A 20,436-nucleotide genomic window follows, 5' to 3' on the forward strand; every position below is an offset into this window, starting at 1 on the left:
CCGCTATGTCAAAACTCAAAGTAATAATGAAACTTATCAGCTCTTTTTAACTTTGATCCATATCCACCTCACAATTTTCCCACAAAGTGCTTGAAAAACAGAGCTTAAATTGACCCTTTTCAGAGCGGAATATCATATATTTTTAGCTCGCGCTTTGCGCTCGCTTTATTGATTTTTCATGATAAGAAATGTATTTAAATTACCCTAATTTTACATGTTCTAGGTCGAAATCTGAAACACGCGTTTATTTAGATACGCAGCTTGTTCTCTATTTAAATCATTATCCAGTTTCAGATCACAATATAAAAAATTGAGGTAGAAATATCAAAATTTCCAGCTCGCGCTTCGCGCTCGCATTATTTGGTAGTTAAAATATGTAACGTCATCATGGCTAACACGCAGCCGTTAACAGATCAGATCAAAGCGTATATCAAAAATAAATAAAACAATTTGTCCTCGCGCTCTGCGCTCGCATTATTTATGTAGGAAGCCGATTTCCAATTACTCATCATTTTCATGATTTACAAAATATGAAAAGAGTGTCGAATTTTTAGGTTTCAATCTCGAATTTTTCAGCTCGCGCTTCGCGCTCGCATTAATTATTTAGCTATATACTTAACCTTTTTCATTCTTCCGGTAAAAATGTCAAAATTTTCAGCTCGCGCTTCGCATAATTTGATAGTTGAAATATGTAACGTCTTCATGGCTAACAAGCTGCCGGTAACAAATCCTTTTTTTATCAGATGAAAACGTATATTAAAAATTTCTGCTCGCGCTTCGCGCTCGCAGCAATTATTTAGTTAGATACACATCTCGTTTAGGATCATAAACATTGCCCAAAATGTTTGAATTTTAAAACAAAATACATAAAATAAACAAAAAGCTCGCACTTTTTAAATAAGGCTTATGATATTATATATATAAATATATTACCCCTTCAAAGAAACAAACAAAAATTAACTTCGAGCGGCCGATCGGGGAAAATGTGGGTGAAAAAAAATCCGGGCCCCCCCCCCCCCTATTGGCGAAGGCTGGATCCGCCCCTGTGACATACGGTACATGTAGCGGTGGAGTATGACGAAAGTGTAATGGATCTGGAAAGTATACCTATAAAAGTGACATGCTTGCATGTTGCTATTGTGTCCCCCTCATGCTCAAGTTTGGATTGACGCCCATGAATACAGGCCATCCCCCCCACTTGAAATATTGGGGGGGATATATCCCCCCCCATCCCCCCCGTGATCGACACCCATGGTCAAAGGTCATTAAAGGTCAATGAACTTTGGCCGTGTTGGGGGTATTTGTTGAATTACCATCCTAACTCTGAAAGTTTATGGATCTAGTTCATAAAACTTGGGATATAAGAGTAATCAAGTATCACTGAACATCCCCTGTGAGTTTCAGGTCACAAAACCAAGGTCAAAGGTCAGTTAAGGTCAATAAAATTAGGCCATGTTGGGGTAATTGTTGAATTGCCATCATAACTTTGAAAGTTTATAGATAGAGTGAATGAAATGTGGACATGAGTGTAGTTGACAAGTTTTAAGTCACCGTTCAAATGTCATTTATGGTCAATGAACGTGGTATTATGTCATTATATGAATGGTGTTTTTGTGAATGATTATTTTATAGTAGTTTTCAAAGTTAGCACTGCTGCTATATTAAATCGCGTAATGCAGGCGAGACTGCCAGAGGCGTTCCACTAGCTTGTTTTAATATGAAATTAGGTTTATCAAAAAAAAAAGAACTTAAACAAGTATAAGTGCATAAGTTATTTCTTGCTGCAACCTATTCCATCATAATGGAGACAAATCATGTACACATTTATGAAAAAAGGAAACAATTATAATTTCAGGTACAAGGAAAGCGTGGATGTGACCTCATCAATATTCACGTACGAACTTGCCTAAAACAAAATAATGTAAATCTTTGAAATTCAATAACTTCGTAATATCTTTCATCCGATTTTGATCAAATTTTCAACATTTTGCTCTGAGAATTTTAGTATATTTAGATATAAATTTCTTCAGCCCGGTGCATCCCTTTAAATGGCATATATTACTTGATCAGTTATATGATATATATATATATATATATATATATATATATATAGTTGCAGGGCGGCCCTGATTGGCCTTTAATTCTCCTTTATCAAGCTCTTATCAATCACCCGATGGATTTGACACGTCTATCCATCTTTATTTTCCCTAATTGAATTATAATTTTTAAAAGTCAGTCAAGATCTCACGGCAAGCTCCTCCAAACTTAATTCACTAATTCGCGTTTTAATATAGTATTGGTCTACCATTCTTTTTTGGTAATTTTCAGTCCGATATCAACACTTCGTTTTGTTCAATTCAAAACCTGAAATTTTGTGCTAATCATCTAGTACATGCCTTATAGAAGCATGAAATATATAACAAATTGGACAGAAAATAGAAGGAAGTTAGAGACCGGAAAGAAGATTAAAAATAATGTAAAGTTTTATTGACATACATAAAAGGGCTCACGTCTTCTCATATTGATCTAAGCCAATTAAAATATTTAGTCTCACACTGAACATTTTACGATCAAGATTGAAAAAAATATATAAATGATAGTAATTTTCTTGTAGAATTTGACTACTCTTCTTTACTGTAGCTAGCGGCTGCTCGTGACAAGAAAAATAGGCAGGTAATATTTTGTAACAGTTATGCCAATATTCCGTGCATATTTCAATTAAATATTAATAAACTTGTAATCATACAAACTAGTTATTATTAAGCACATTGGAACTAATAAATAAACAAGGAAGTCGTCGGCAGTAGTATCTTAATCTTCATGGGAAAATAATATAAGTCCCACATATTACTTTTTATGTACGGTAATTAATGTATATCATGCATTGTCGCTCTGTAGTGTGAGTTAGGCTGTGACTGTGAGACCGACTGTGTGAGTCTGTGTAAAAAGGGCAAGGCAAAGACTTTGTTCTACTTTTTTAAAGAAAGGAAAAGTTATTTTATTTCAAATGTTTTGATTTAATAGCCATAGCCAATGATATGTAGAGGATAGTAAAATACGACAGAATAGGAAAATTGGAGAACAAATAAATTAATTTTTTGGGGAAAATAGAAGATATTGCACTGACTCGATTCAATTTCAAGTCTGATATGATAAGTTTCACTCATTATATAACCTTGTTATCTGTTACTATTCCCTGTGCGGTGAAATAAAGTATGCAATGTTTGGCTTATTTTCTCTTGTTCTTGGGGACAAATGCTTGATTTTTTTACACTAATATCAGTTTCCATTACATTTACAGCTAAGTAATAACTTGGCTCTTACGTAAATTGAATTCTTTTAATAATTTTTTCTACATTAAAAACAGAGATTGAAAAATGAAAATTTTCTTGCAATTTTACATTCCACCAATAGAGGGCGTAAACAAACATATGCCCAAAATTCAAGTTTTTGCTGTGTATTGCATTGGCATACCATATAGATCTACATGTAGATTCCCCACAGGCAGGGTGATTGCAGTGGGCAAATGATAAGTTTTTTGATTGAGGGAATCAAACTGGAAAACAGTGCAATGTATGCGAAGATAGTCAAATAAGAAAGAATATCTACATCATAAAAAGAAGGAAGATGGCAGTTCAAAGATTTAGTTAACCGGCGTGGGCCAGTTAACTCTGACCGCAGCCGCCCCCCCCCCCCAAAAAAAAAAACAACTAATTGCTAATATTTCAATACAACAGCACGTAAGATAATTAGGTGTAAGGATTATTACAATAAGTTTCTAGTTGTTCATTAGTCTATTCCTGTTTGTCTCCATAATTATGTAATATGATCAGTCTCTTGATTTTCCCCCGAATCTATACAGACTAGACTGAAATCTTGAATGGAAGAAACATGTATCATCCTGCATTTAGACCATTTTCTCTGACCCGCTTCCAACGAAGGTTCCACAGGGTTGTCTTCAAGCCCAGGATCAGCTGTTCCCATCACCTTGATGTATCGTTACCATATTGTAATACGAGTAGTCAATCTCTGCACATCCATGTTCATTCATCATTGTCATCTCTGAACTCTCAAAGAAATGTATCAAGAAACAATGAACTAGCACCCGGGAGAAAGACAAATCAGCCGTTCAATCAGCATCTAAATCATTTACGAGCGGTTCATTTTTCTTCCCACTCATCTTCACCGGGATCGTCAGCAACGTTTCTGCGACCTTCGGGTGTTGCTTCAACAAGGCAGCATGTTCGTCACGCTTCAACAGAGCCCACAACTGCCTATGAGGCACTGCTGAACTCCCAACCCGTCCATTTTGCAGAGGGTGTCTTCCAGTACGTCCACTCATTAACTGGTTTACCTTGGTGGGCCACTATCGTCGTCACGACGTTCGCGCTGCGCTTTTCCTTGACCCTTCCTCTCGCGATCTACTCCCAGAACATCCGCGTAAGGGTTGAGAACCTGCAGCCAGAGGTGATTGCTCTGGCAAAGAGGGCTTTTGTGGAGAGACTTTCAGCCAGGGCGAAGAACGAGAAGTGGTCTGAGAAGAGGGCTCAACGTGCCTTTGTAGGACTAGTGAGTTTCTTATCCTTTTTCGGTTTTGAAGGAATGAAAATTAGCTTTTTGAATATGCACTAGGGGTATATTTCATCAAACAGATTTGTTAAGCTTGATTGATTGATGGATCAGTTTTATTTATTACACAATTATTACACAATACAAAATAAATACATTAAAAAACTCAATCTTAAAAATTGAATTAAAGACATAATACATAAATAATTAGAGTGATTCAGAATTCAGAAATGAGGTAAATGTCATTAATTAATAGTTATTGAAAAAGATAACTTCAGATGTCTTTGCGTTTACATGTTCACTTGAAGGCATTCCTTGTCTTTTTGCGCTACATTTATCATTGCAGTATGCTTCAATTTAAAATTCATATTTCAGAGTGGTGTCTTTGTTTTATTTACCATGTTATTCCATAATAATGGTTTTGACTATGTGGCGTACAGGGATTTTCAGACAATGATTAGTGTAATGTTTCAGTTTGTTGAATAATTTTTCTGGATGGGTTGTTTGGTGTTTTTAGATATGCCTCCGTCGCGAAGCAATTATTTTATTTCTCATCATCTCGTCTCAGTCTCAAAGGAAAAGATCTTGTGTCTGAGAGACACTGAAAAAGTTAATCTTATTGCCCTATTTTAATCTGTAAGTGTTAAGTCTCCAGACATGTTTTGATTTGAAAAATCAAACAAGCATAATGCTGGAAATTCCAATCCGAAATCAGATGTAAAGTGAGAAAGTAATATTTAACATTTAAGTTTCCAAGCATTGTATTGTATTTTGCTATTGACTATTTTGTCTGATTGTTAATTTCTACAGGTTAGACGATACTCCAAAGAGCTCTATGTCAGGGACAACTGTCACCCTGCTAAAGGTTCCATACTGTTCTTGGTCCAGCTTCCCATGTGGATCTTCCTCTCCCTGGCTATACGCAACATGACAGGAGCCTTGTCAGAAAGGATGTATGTTGGTAAGTCCTCTGGTTGTTTTGTATTGGTGGAAGCACCGTGGTGTAGTGGTTCTGACTTTTGCCATCTAATATTAAGAGGGTCATGTGTTTGAATCCCACCACGGACTTTTCTCCTTTGGCAAGGGTTTGGTTTGGTTTTATTTACCGTATAAAAATCACAACAAAATACATTGTACAAAATATTAAGATTAAATATATAAACATGGATGGATCACTCTATTCAGAGCCATTGATATAATGGCTTTTATTCATCCTAGAGGTCTAACTTTTCTTTCTAATTGTAAATTTTGACAGGTTAGACGATACTCCAACGAACTCTATTTCAGGAATAAACTGTCACCCTGCTAAAGGTTCCAATGTACTTTGTGTCACTCTTCAACCAGGTGCTAAATGGGTACCTGTGAGCATGTGAAAGTTATTGTAGATTGCCCAGCATCATGAGTGCCTCACATGACAGCTGACTGGAATACTCCCTAGGAAGTGGAGGGTGTGCATACATTGTGTGCAAGAATAACTGATTGAATCCAATAAATGGAGTAAAAATAATAATAATAATAGTCAGTTTTTATATCGCGCTTTTCCCAGAACAGCACAAAACGCTTTACAGCATATTATTACCCCGGTCATTGGATTCATTTCAATCCCGCACGAAAAGTGCACAATTTCCACTCCCTGGGGAGCATTCCTTGCCTTCATCGCAGCCTGGTAATGGCGCTGGCAAATTCAAACATACAATAACTTTCGCATCCTACCGGGATGTGAATCTGTAAAAGCACTGAGATATGTTAAGTGTGTAAGATTAGTGAAATCCTGTGGGAAGGAAGCTGGACGATTCCTACCTCCTTTAAATTTTCAGTTTTGTACAGAAGCCAATGTGAGAAGGCTGTGTCATTGTTTAGCTTTGACTCGGCCTTAATCATTACAATGCCATTCTATATTCTGTCTTTCAGACCCAGCAAGCATAGTGCCTGACCTAGCAACAGGAGGGGTTCTTTGGTTCCCTAGCCTCGTCGCACCAGACCCGACCTTTATCTTGCCAGTCCTCGTGGGTTTACTCAATCTTAGTAACATCGAGATGCATGCCCTGCATAGGGGCAGAGTGACGAGAGTTCAGCGATATGTGAACAACACCCTCAGGACTGTTTCCGTGGCGATGATCCCCATTGCTGCCTACATGCCTTCTGTGAGTTTTTAAAGGACAAGTCTACCTCATCAAATAGTTGATTAGAATAAATTAGAAAAATCCAACAAGCATAACACTGAAAATTTAATCAAAATCAGGTGTAAATTAAGAAAGTTATGACATTTTTAAATTTTAATTACTGGTAATCCACAAAACAGTTATATGCACATCCTGATCGGTATGCAAATGAGGAGACTGATGATGCCATCCACTCACTATTTCTTTGGTATTTTATTATATGAAATCTGATATATTCTAATTTTCTCCCCATTGTCATGTGAAACAAAATTGTATTCTTCCCTGAACACGAAGAATTACCATTGTTTTAACAATTTATGCTGCAATCAAGTCCTTATTGTCAAATCTGTAAAAAATGAAATATTGTATTATTCAAACAATTAAAAAAAAAGAAGTAATAGTGAGTGAGGGACATCAAGTTTCCCATTTGCATGTCATTGAGTTGTAATATATAAGTGTTATGCAAAAAATAAGCGAAACTTTAAAATGTCATAACTTTCTTATTTTACATCCGATTTTGATGAAATTTACATCATTATGCTTGTTTGATTTTTCTCTATTGAATCGAATCAAAATTTTTCTGGGATTTGCATTATTCGCTTGACCTTTAATAACAATTATATCAGAAATGAGGCAATTCTTTCAATAGTAGACATTATTATCAGTACAATTTAAAACCAGTCTTGCCTTTGCTGAACCGTGAATATTTCAGTTAATAACAATTTTAGTTGTAATATTCTTAGCAGTATAGGCATCATAAGGCAGTAAAAATGCGAACAAGATTGCAGACCAGTCAAAAGATGTGTGGCCTAAGTAACAGACAGTTTAGATGGCAGTCTTTTCCAGCCGAAATGTCTGATCTTAGAAAGTTTGACTTCCGAAATATTTTCTGAAGTATCAAAGCATAATCATGAAGAGGAACATTAATATTAATGATTTAAAAAAATAGGCATTTATACAGCGCCATCTTTCTAGAAATAATCTATTCCAAGGCACATTGTTATTATTATTATTACATATTGTACATGAAAATAAAATTATTCTGCAAAATATTGACTTACTTGGCAATGTATACTAAAATTAAAAAAAATTGATATTAATGAATAGAAATTATAAATTATATACAGGAAAAATATGGATGTACAGTAAAAACTAGATCTCATTTATTCATTGATAAAACCAATGTATGGGAAGTGGTCGGGGGGGATTATATTTTGATAGAATTTTATTTACGAATGAATCAAGTATGCCTATAGGGTAGTAATATAAAGCAGATATGAATAAAATTGCCCTGACTTGCTCACCTGTCAAACGTAAATTGATTGCAATCTTCAACCGTCTTGAAAAGTGATTATATTAGATTTAAAATGCATTCAGGAAACACAGAAACTTCCCTTAAGGAAATAAGTAGAGAGTCGTCTAGAACTAATGAGGGCAATCACATTGTAATGGCCGTTATGGAACTAGGTTGGACATATAGTTCTAGATCACCTTAAAACTATATATATGTTTGCCTTTTAAATACCCTGGAAGGCATGGGTAAATTCTGTATTAAAAAAAAAAAGGCAAGTTATAAATGCAAGGTGCATTATTTTCATGAATTTTATGACGAAATCTAATCAACCTCAAAGATTTTCATTTCCTTTGATTATACAGTACGGTATCTATAGAAAGTGAACAAAAATGCAATAAAATTGAGTCAATAGTTCCTATCTGTCTTCTGACAAAATCATGTTTATGCCCTCTGCCCCACTTTGGAAAAAGGAAGCAAGTGACACATCAGTCAAATTTGAGTTGTTGTTTCTGAAACACCCTTTGTATGTTGCATGTGCAGGCAAAATTTTGGGGGAAAATGATTGTTATTGCTATGGAAAGATATTGAAGAACATATGCTGTTAAATTGCATGGACGCCTATGTAAATGATGAACACATATTGCTCATTTACAACAAATGATACTTTTGTAACTTGCTTCCTTTTGCTGAAGTACGGTAACTGTTCTTGGACTCCTTGCAATAGTCTTCTACATGGTTATTTTTCTCAGACTTAAAGGACAAGTCCACCCCAACAAAAAGTTGATTTGAATAAAAAGAGAAAAATCCAACAAGCATAACACTGAAAATTTCATCAAAATCGGATGTAAAATAAGTTATAAAATTTTAAAGTTTTGCTTAATTTCACAAAACAGTTATATGCACGTCATGGTCGGTATTCAAATGAGGTGACTGATGATGTCGTCCACTCACTATTTCTTTTATATTTTATTATATGAGATATGAAATAATCTAATTGTCTCCTTATTGTCAAGTGAAACAACAATTAATTCCTCCCTGAACATGTGGAATAAGCATTTATTAATGCTATATGGTTCAGTCAAGTTGGTCCTTATTGTCAAATATATAAAAAAATGAAATATTGTATAATTCAAACAATAAAAAACAAGAAAGAGTGAATGAAGGACATCATCAACTGCCTCATTTGCATGTCATTGAATTGTGCATATCACTGTTATGTGAAAAAATAAGGGAAAATTTAAAATGTCATAACTTTCTTATTTTAAATCCGATTTTGATGAAATTTTCAGCATTATGCCAGCTGATTTTTCTCTATTTATTCAAATCAATATTTTTCTGAAGTGGACTTGACCTTTAAAGAGACAAATAGGGATTATGTACTTTTAGCTTTTCCAAAATTAGATGAATTGACATAGAGTTGAAACTGTGCTGGACTAGGCTCCAGACCCAATGCAAATAAAAATTCCAATTAGGGTCAGTCTGCCTTTAGACCATTTGCCAGTCCTTCTTTTGACACAAAAATGTTTAATTTTCTTATTCATCTGTAGGCAATGGCCCTCTATTGGTCAATATCGGCATTCTACGGCCTGGGCCAGAACATCCTCCTGAAGATTCCATCGGCCAGGCGCGCTCTGGGGATGCGCTCTTCGCAGAGTGACACCGACACTCCCTTCAAGGACTTGAGAGATGAGTTCCTGGTGAGATACCTATCAAAGGAAGGAGGGAAGGGCAAAAAGGATGAGCTGTTGGAAGAAATACAGGACGGAGAGAAAGCGAAATCAAAGAAGACAAAGTTATGACAAAGTTGTCATGGTGAACGTGACCAGGTATGGTGGCTCAGTGGTAGAGCGCCCGTCTCATGAATGGGAAGTCGTGGGTTTGATCTTTGACCGAGTCATACCAAAGACCTCAAAAAGGGGACCTTCTCCACTCCCTTGGAAGCATTCCAACAAGAGTTCCAAGACTCAATTGCGAGGCATACTACATAGGTTTTCGCATCCTACCGGGTACCCATTTAGCACCTGGGTCGAGAGTGGCAAAGTGTGGATTAACGCCTTGCCAAAGGACGCTGGACCGCGGTGGGATTCGATCACACGACCCTCTGTGTTCAAGGCGAGAGTCAGAACCACTACACCACATCAAAGTGATCTTGAAATTACTCATTTTCAAGCCAACGTACAGAGACAATATTTATGAAAGATAAAAATGGAAATCACTACAATGTACTTTCATATTCTTGGTATGCAGGTGTACTTTGTAAAGTACTTGTGGTTTCAACTAAATCCTTCCCCAAGTTTTACTGTGAAAATGAAAGAAGTGCACCTCTACCGGCCAGTATGTAATTAAAAAGCCATATTTGATATCAGGATGCTGTTGCTGGCTTTCAGGAAAACTGGGGGGATTCTTTAAAGCATTTTTTGTCAGAGATATGCATCTGTTGTTCATATTTACCGAGAAATGTTTTCAAACTGAAAGCAATCAGTTATTAATAGATATAATGATTATCAGTTTACACATCACAGGTAAAAGTGTATTTTGGTCAGAAATGAATGGCTAAGGTTAATATTAGCTGAGGTCGGGTTTGAACTAGGACTGTGGTAGGAATTGAAACTAGACTTCTGCTGATGAGAAAAACGAATCAATTAATAACATGTGAAAATGACTTTCAGCTTAATAGGGTGAAAGAGGGGGGGGGGGGTCTGGGTAGCCTAACAGGGCAATTATGCCCCCAAAATGTGCAAGGTCCTTTTTGTGCAATCTTTGTTAAGTAGACATAGATGCATTGACAAGACATTAGTTTCAATAAATAGGGAATATAAATCATCTGGTCACATTAAAACTGTGACTTCAAAATGACTTTGAAAATTCTAGATAAAATGTGCATTATTGGTAAATTTACAGGATAACACTCCCTTACACAGCTATCAGCAAAAGATGACTCTTAAATTTAAATGTTCCCCATCATAAATTGATGTCCCTGATAGAAAATAAAAACATTCAATTGTAAACGTTATTCCCATTACTTTCTGTTGTGTAAAGGAAATGGAATGTGGTTGAATGATTAACATTGGTACCCGTATGAAAACTGTCGTGACCTTTTAATTTTGATTGGTACTGCATACTTTTCAAAACATTTTGATAGAGAGGGATAAATGTAATTTAAAAAGTTAAAAAAAGGTCGATGGAGCATGTATGACTGTGCATTCAATGACAGAAATGTAAGAGGGAGAGGGAGGGAGGATTAGAGAGAGAGAGGAAGGGGGGGCATGAGAGAGAATGACTGTGTGAGACTCGAACTCAGAGGCCCTTTTTTTTTTAACTGTCGTGTAATTTAAAGGTCAAATCCACCCCAGAAAAAAAATTGTTTTTTTATTCAATAGAGAAAAATCAGAAAAGCATAATGCTGAAAATTTCATCAAAATCGGATGTGAAATAAGAAAGTTATGATATTTAATAATTTTGCTTATTTTTCACAAAACAGTCATATACATAACACAAGTCATATGCGAATGAGATGAGTTGATGATGCCCCTCACTCACTATTTCTCTTTTTTTTTTAATGTTTGAATTATAAAATATTTCAATTTTTACAGATATGAAATATTCACCAACTTGACGGAATCACAAAATGATAAACAATGTTAATTCCACATGTTCAGGGAGGAATAAAACGTTAAAGGTCAAGTCCACCCCAGAAAAATGTTGATTTGAATCAATAGAGAAAAATCAGACAAACATAATGCTGAAAATTTTATCAAAATCGGATGTGAAATAAGAAAGTTATGACATTTTATAATTTCGCTTATTTTTCACAAAACAGTTATATGCATAACTCAAGTCATATTCGAATGAGATAGTTGATGATGCCCCTCACCTACTATTTCTTTTTTTTATTGTTTGAATTATAAAATATTTCAATTTTTACAGATATGAAATATTGACCAACTGGACGGAACAACAAAAAGATAATGTTAATTCCACATGTTCAGGGAGGAATAAAACTTTGTTTCACAGGACAATGAGGAGAAAATTAGAATATTTCATATAATAAAATACAAAAGAAATGGTGAGTTGGTGATGTCATCAGTCCCCTCATTTGCATACCGACCAGGATGTGCATATAACTGTTTTGTGAAATTAAGCAAAACTTAAAATTATCATAACTTTCTTATTTTACATCCGATTTTCATGAAATTTTCACTGTTATGCTTGCTGGATTTTTCTCTTTTTATTCACAAACTTTTTATTAGGGTGGACTTGTCCTTTAAACTCTGGGTCCTGTTTCATAAAAACTTGTTATAATAACAAATGCACAATTTTTATGACAAAATTCCTCTCAGCCAATCAGATTGAAGGATTTCAGTAGCTTGTAACTGTAATTGCAAATTTGTTATTAGAACAAGTTTTATGAAACATAGCCCAGGTCTAAAGTTGTTATGTAACTATGGAGAGCCAGATGTTACACTAATCAATATCATTCCAGGCTTAATTTATCGGCTATTTTAAACTGAAGTCGTTCAGAACTGTTTGGGAAAAATAACTAATATAATTTTCTGCAAAATTGGAGGACGGAAGATGAAACAACATAATAAATATAAGATACATACAATCTAAGCAAAAGGTTGATATTCGTTAGCTTCCCATAATTTTAGCACAGAGACCATGGTCTAAGTTAATCCAGATTTCAGAATACGGGTCAGAGAGTGTGGGTGTGTGTGTGTGAGAGAGAGAGAGACGAGGGGGGTGAAAGAAGAGAGAAAATCGGATGAAATGAGAGACATTCAAATGTGTGAAGGTTGAAGGAGAAGGAAATGCATTTGAGAATGAAGGTGGAATTGAGAGATAGAGAAATACACAGGTTTGAAATGAAAAAAAGAGCACCTATTACAATACTTCTTTGAAAAAAGTAAAGAAAATTAGGTACCGGTAGATATTATATTTGATTTCATAATATCCCCATATATCTTCCATCTAATGTCTTATACTTTAGTGTAGTAGGTTTCACGGTACACCATGTATCTTTCTTGGGCAAGTGTTGGTCCTGAAAAGGACCACCCAATCTCGACGTTTCGACAAGTGTGTTCTTGTCGTCTTCAGGAGAATGAGCAAAGTTTGTAAAAGCCTTATATCCTCTGTCAAAGTGCCGTATGCAGAGACATGTACCCTGCAAGATACCGTGCATACGGCACTTTGACAGAGTATGAAAAAAAATTTATAAGGCCTGCTTTTACAAACTTTGCTCATTCTCCTGAAGATGACAAGAACACACAAAACGTCGAGATTGGGTGGTCCTTTTCAGGGCCAACGCTTGCCAAAGAAAGATACATGGTGTACCGTGAAACCTACTACACTATTCTTCTTCGCCATGGAAACCTTCAGAAGTTCTAATACTTTATCTTATCTTCTTCCCATAATCATTTACCAGTCTATGTTTAGTTTAATCATGTCCATGGTTTAATTGATGCTCATACAAAGAAGTTATAAACCTTGGCATCGAGTATTTATATTGTCTTAGTTGTTGCTATTGTGACGTGCAGCTATCACGTCTGGAAGTCATCAGTTTCTTCTAAATGTCAAACGGAAGAGATTACAGGTTTTATAGTAGGATATCGAGGAGGAAGGAAGAGGAATATTACACCCCGAGGAATGGAAATCATTGTTTGTTAGCTCTAACCCTCGATATCAACGATGAGCTCCAGAATTTTTTTTCAAGGCATCTATATGGAAAAAAAAGTTTTGATAATGGTTTATAATGCAAGTCTATTGCAAGTCTGAAAAGAAATAAAGAAAATTAGGTATATATCTTCCCCTTATATCTTCCATCTAATATCCAATTCGTTATCCCCCCCCCCCTTCCCACAGTCCTTTACCTGTAGCTTATATTTTTGTTTACATTATACACTCAAAAATTAGTTATAAACCTCTGCATATTAAATAAATGTTCTTGTTGCTATTGTGACGTGCAAACTATCACGTCGAGAAGCCATCACGAGTTTCTTACAAACGTCAAGCGGAAAAGATTCGAGGGAAGGAGGAAGGAAGACGAATATTACACTCCGAGGAATGGAGATCATCGTTTGTTAGCCCTAACCCTTAACATCACCGATGAGCTCCATAATTTTTTTTCAAGGCATCTAAGAAGAAAAAAAGATTTACATGATTTATAATGTAAGTTTTTTTGCAGGTCTGAAAAAAAGTAAAGGAAAATAGGTAAATCTCGTTTTAATTGTCTTCCATCTAATGTCAAATTCTTTATCTTATCCGCCTCCCCTTAATCGTAATTACCTGCCTGTCTGCGTTTATCTTATACACTTACAAACCTTGGCATTATAATTTCATATTGTCTTGTTGCTATTGTGACGTGCAAACTTTCACGTCATGGAAGTCATCAGTTTCTTATAAACGTGAAACGGAAAAGATTAGAGGGTCAAAAGGGAAATCGAGGAGGAAGGAAAATGAATATTACACCCCGACGGGTGGAAATCATTGTTTGTTATCCCTAATCCTTAACATCACCGATGAGCTCCGGAATCCTCGTTTTCAAGGCATCTATGGACAAAATAATAGTTTTGATATCGTTTATAATGCAAGTCTATTGCAAGTCTGAAAAAATAAAGAATATTACATGTAGGTATATATCGTATATAATTGTCGTATTTTCCCCTTATATCTTCAATCTAATATCCAATTCTTTATCTTATCCCTCTTCCCATGGTCCTTTGCCTGTGGCTTTGTGTTTACATTATGCACTCACAAATTAGTTAGAAACCTTTGCATATAAATAAATTGTCTTGTTGCTATTGTGACGTGCAAACTATCACGTCTGGAAGTCATCAGTTTCTTAGGACCCCATTGGAAATAAACCTTTCGGCTTTCATGGGCTATCCTGTCAAGGTATTCTTCAATTTCATTGAAATCACCTGTGATATTCTTGACGAATAAAATCAATCAATCAATCAAACGCCAAACTGAAGCGATTACAGCTATAGCTAGGTTTTATATTAGGAAATCGGGGAGGAAGGAAGATGAATATTACTCTCCCAGGAATGGAAGTCAGAGCTCCACAATCCCCCTTTTCAGTGCATCTATGAAAAGATATAGTTTTGGCATGGTTTAATGGAGTTTTGTTTGTTTGTTTGTTTTATTTCTGTCATAAAAAATACATAACAATATATATACATGTAAAGTGATACAAGGAGTAACATATACATACATAATAAAATAAATTCTAAACATTGATTAAAAAAAATAATAATTGAAAGTTAAAAGATCAAACTTAAGACAAAAGACGGTTGGATAACCCATATTCAGCTGCACCAATTAAATGTGCGGCTGGTCTTCCATTGGGACCAAATAAGAGAGAGAGATAGTCATAGGGAGAGGAACATGAGAACAGAAAAGAAAAGACAAAAGAGGGAAAGGAAGGAAGAAAGAAAAGAAAAGGAGAAGAAAAAAAAAGAAGGAAAGGAGAGAAAAAAAATCACTATCAGTTTGCTTACTCCCACCCGACTACCCCCTCCCCCAGAAGAAAAAAAAAATCAATGTCTCAAATTTGACAACGCTGATCTAAAAGAATTTAAGGTCATACAATGACGAATATTATCTGGGATACAACTTAGTCCCTCTATAGAAAAATGTGCGTTTGCAATAATTAGTTCTGGGTTTGGAGAGGATTAATGTATGATTGAGCGATTAAAGTAGCACAATGAACCCCCCCCCAAAAAAAAAAAAAAAAATGAGGGGGCACAACATGGTGTATGTGTGTGACAAAATTTCTTGAAAGTCTCGAGTGAACAAAGCGGGAGAGTAAAAATGTGATCTTTCCAAAATGAAAATCATTTTTTTGTGGTAGATTTTAACATAGTATACGGAAGATAGCATCAAACCGCTTTTTTCACTATTCTCCTTTTCTCTATATTCGCAAATTGACTGTTAATTCTCAGGCGTCTAAGTTTGTTTCAATTCTTTAATACTATTGAATTTGTTTTCCTGTCCACTTTGAAACGAAAACAAATATCAGGTAATAGCATGTGACGAGGCCACAAACTAAAGACAATTGGACCAAATACTGACCCTGCGGAACACCAAGACACGATATAAATACCATTAACTCAATATCATAGAACGAAATTTTCACTATTATTACATATTCTGGAGAAAAAAAATATCAGCTTAAAATGCGGGCCATTTAATATGATTTGGTTTGATATATATTGGCGATGATTGGAGATCAAAGTTCGAGATGAGAAGATGATGCATATTTAAGAACGACTTTAAGAATAGGGTGCTTGCATGGTGTTGAAAGAGACTAGGTCGAAAATGAGGTCGAGATCTTTGTACTTTTTTGTTTTGAAAGGCAACTGATCATATTTTGCATCGTTATCAGACAACAGCTTGTGAAATGACGCCTCTTTAGGATATTATGTTGTAATTAATCTCCGATTAACCTGCCAATTAACCTGCCTATAGGCTTACATTGATAATCAATATATATGGTTACGTCACTTGCGTAAATTTCAACCATAATTGCGTCTAAATCAAGAAAGACCACACATTTTGATGGCGCTCCATCCATCACACGAAAAATAGCAATATCTCATTGAATCAAATAAGCTTAATTGTCATTTCTATTTCTAATGTCTATTTTTAAAGAGGGTTCAGGTAAATTACATACGGCGTACGGGGGATTCACCCCCCCCCCCCCATATAGTCGCAAAGGAGCTGATCGAGCGAGCAAACAAAAAATAGATTTTGATTAAAACCGATTTTAACATAATATCCAGGGGAAACGTGATCGTATTTAACCCTTTTTACTTCTATATGTATTTCCTTCCTCTTTTATTTTCCTTTGGCTTTTATTTTTTTCTTGGTCATATGGAACCTTTGGGGCCAGGTGCCCATAAGCCCCCACCCCCTATTCGTCAGTGCCTACCAGCATAACAGAAGAGTTACTTGTCATAATGCTTGTAGTATTGCTAGAACTTGTTCGAAATACCATCTGATCTACCCATGGACCAACTAGTCTGACAGAGTAGTAGGTCCATGATCAAACACACTGGCGACCCACAATCGTATATTGTCTATGATATAAAAAATAATAAACCTTTATATACAGAGAGAACGATGGGACAGTTTTCACGTAAAAATTAAGGTCATTGACTTTAAAAACCAATTATACTTGTTAACCACAGGGGCCGCGGAAGCAAGGGGGCTGGGGGGCTTCAGCCCCCCCCCCCCATTTCTTTTCAAAAACAGTGTACAAAAAACGTAAAACGTAAAAAAAAAAGACCATATGATTGTGATTTTTTGCATGGTCACCCCCCCCCCCCACTGGCATGACTGCCGGCGTGACTGGTAACGTCTTGGTATTTCCATGGACCTACTATGGTATTTCTCACCCGACTTTGTTTGAGTTGGCAAATTACCAACTAGTGTTTTCGTGCCAATCATTAGATAAAGACTCTGTTTGGGTTCCACGACCTTGCAGAAATGTCTTTCCTATCCCCTTTAAAGGAGGTTTGATACTTTCCAATAGAGTTCGAAAATATTTAAAACGACGACACTAATCGTATAAACTGGCCGAAAGGTTTATTTTGAGGGTGATTTTTTTTCAAAATACCAACAATAAGTTGCTTAACTGAGGTGTGGTGTACGGGGTTGATTTCTACCTAATAGCGACCTATAGCCCCCTGAAATACTTGACCTGAAAAATTATATAGGCCTACACCACCCTTATTGCCAACCATTGCCAAAAATCAGACTTCTCCATCATTTAAGTGTCTTTGGTAGTAGTCATGGTAATACTGACGTATAATGCCTAGATGGGGATGGGGGCGTTTTGGGAACTGGGTTCTCCCCCCCCCACCCCCCCCCCAAAAAAGACTTCAACAATTTTTTTTTTAAATAGAAAAACGGAGAAGGAGAAAGGGGAAGACAAGAAATTGGGGCAGACAGATGAAATATTATATAATTTTCTGAATAATATGAAATCAGTCACAAAATTGAATTTTCACTTCAAAGGGGTTATTTTTTTGCTCGCTCGCGACTCAGAGTCCTCTGAAATTTCGTCCGATACCCCACGTCGTGTCCCTCATTATCCTTCTCCACTGTGGTAAAACTAAGATTGGTATATTTTACGTCATTATCATTTGGCAATCCAATGTAATCACCAAGGATTTTGAAACTGTTTTGCAATTTCTGCTCCTGCGCCTCGCCTTCTTTCAATTGGAGATATTTTTTGACTCACACGATATAATGCCCATAAAAGGACATCGATCGGTACACTGATGAGTAAAAATTTAGTTATCAGATCACAAAATATTTTGCATGATATAAAGTTTCCAACACGGTTAACGAAATATTATGCAAAGAATTTTGATACGAACTTGACCAAATGAAATTAATGAGACCGAATGAAATATTCCATTTGAGTGACAATAATTAACAAAATCCAAGTTTACATATCGTGATCATACTTGATTAAACAATAAAGAACCTTTTTGTGTTCCATATCATTCATGAATCATATAGTTCATTAAGTAAAAATATCTTAAGCATTGATGCAACAGCCATTTCATATAAAATATTACACAACTATTAAATGTGCATTGTTTACACTTTGGGTAACATTGTTTAAAGGAGTTTTTTCCTGCATTAATTGTTGCAAAAGATGCCAATATGTCATTTACCGCATATTGTGAAATAATTCTAAACAAGATATTTGGAAGTTTGCGATAGACGGGTTTATTTCCCAACAGCACGTGACCGGTTCGTCACGCATAGCGGGCGATTTATTAAAGTTATTAAACATTGTTTTTTAACAGTAAGCAATATTTGAAAGGGTGAACACTCTAAATTCCAAGGATTTAAAATAAATCCAGATCGGCTGTGAATAGTGACCAGCCGAATAGTAGATTTAGACTTAAACCTTGTTTTTAAATATAAATCTAAAAGATTTAAATTTAAATCTTTTGAGATTTAAAAATTAATCCTTAAGATTTAAAATAAATTCAAAATTCGGAATGGGAATGTAAAGTGAATGTCTTAAAACTGCGTTTCTTAACATTTCAAACAGTGTTTTCTACGGTGTCAAACAAATAGCTTTACAAAAACTCACAATTCTCACATTCAGCAAAGGTGAGGTTTAGAACTTGACCATTAAGGGACATAATTGTTAAGTACAGAATATCCTCATTATCGAAAACAAAGTCCGGTTATTGGTAACACCAAATTTGTGTTTGGGGTAAGATAAATGGACTTTTTTCGGATAAAATCCGGTAGGATTCGTGACCATAATACGAGGAAATAGACCGAGAGGACTTCCTCCAGATACGAGGATGAGGGCCACCATCAACACTGCTGTGGGATATGCGGAAGAAGAGAGAGGAATATAGATAAAAATGAAAGTATAAAGATAAGCAGAAAAAAATTAAAGAACGAGTGAATGATTGACCAAATGAAAGAAAAAGGGTCTAAAATTAAGGAAAAAAATAATAGAATAGAGTGAAGGAGAATCGAAGGAAAAAAAGTGAAAGAAAGAAAATAAAAAAACGAAAAAACGACAAGAAAACAAAGAAGAATAGACAGACAAAAGATGGAAAAGGAAAAAAAGTAAAGTGAAACATAAATGAAAAATTAATGGAATAAATAAAGGATGACAGAAACATATAAAAGAAAGGAAAAAAACAAGGAAAGAGAAAATTATGTATAGATCGAGAATAGGGGAGCGTGTGAAGATAATGGTACAAGGTATATAGGTTTATGATACAAAGAGGAAGATAAAACATCGATTAAAAAAAACGTTTTCTGATTATCTGTGGTAGATTTGGGCAGGGCAACGTTCGTGACAAGACAGGTGAATGCCAGCAACCTCACACCTCAGTTATCAAAATCAGGATGTCCGGTCATCCCATTTCGATTTCCCCTACTTCCTCCTATAAACCAACTAACACCAACCTACTCAAACCGTTACTGATGAATATCACCACCCTCCTGCATGGGGCCCCGTTTTCATAAAACTTGTTATAGTAACAAATTTGCATCAACAGTGAAAAGCTACTGAAATCGTTCAATCTGATTGGGTGATAGTAAATTGGTTAGAGATATCGTTCATTTGTTATTATAACCATGGACCTACTTATAATAGCTCTATACGAAACGGATCCATGATGCCGAAGTCACACCAACGAAACCGACTCCAGACCGATCAAAGATAATACGTTATTTTGAATGGTATTATATATCGGTCGGTTTGGGGTCAGCTTCGTGAGTGTGACTGTAACATTTACTATAACCTTTACCATCGGTTTCACCCACTTTCCATGCCACTCATCACACCTATCTTTTGAACGGAGGCGTGTATAGACAGACCATTTTTTTTAAGTGATTGGAGTCCGGGAATCGAAAGGGGTC

The 20,436-nt window shown here is 35.6% G+C and overlaps 1 protein-coding gene across 1 annotated transcript; it reads left to right on the top strand.

The window, feature by feature from the left end:
- The first annotated feature begins 2,554 nt into the window (after nucleotides 1-2,554).
- Nucleotides 2,555-11,033, top strand: LOC129281647 (cytochrome c oxidase assembly protein COX18, mitochondrial-like). Its single transcript, XM_064113358.1, has 5 exons — nucleotides 2,555-2,673; nucleotides 3,863-4,569; nucleotides 5,380-5,530; nucleotides 6,481-6,713; nucleotides 9,573-11,033. The coding sequence occupies exons 2-5, from the start codon at nucleotides 3,892-3,894 to the stop codon at nucleotides 9,822-9,824; spliced, it is 1,314 nt and encodes a 437-aa protein (XP_063969428.1). The 5' UTR covers nucleotides 2,555-2,673; nucleotides 3,863-3,891; the 3' UTR covers nucleotides 9,825-11,033.
- The last annotated feature ends 9,403 nt before the right edge of the window (nucleotides 11,034-20,436 follow it).

This window comes from Lytechinus pictus, chromosome 18 (assembly GCF_037042905.1).
Source record: "Lytechinus pictus isolate F3 Inbred chromosome 18, Lp3.0, whole genome shotgun sequence".
Lineage (NCBI taxonomy): Eukaryota > Metazoa > Echinodermata > Echinoidea > Temnopleuroida > Toxopneustidae > Lytechinus > Lytechinus pictus.

Coding starts and splice junctions, on each gene's coding strand:
- LOC129281647 (XM_064113358.1), top strand. CDS start 3,892: ATGTATCATCCTGCATTTAGACCATTTTCTCTGACCCGCTTCCAACGA. Junction 4,570..5,379: donor AACGTGCCTTTGTAGGACTA/GTGAGTTTCTTA, acceptor TAATTTCTACAG/GTTAGACGATACTCCAAAGA. Junction 6,714..9,572: donor TTGCTGCCTACATGCCTTCT/GTGAGTTTTTAA, acceptor ATTCATCTGTAG/GCAATGGCCCTCTATTGGTC.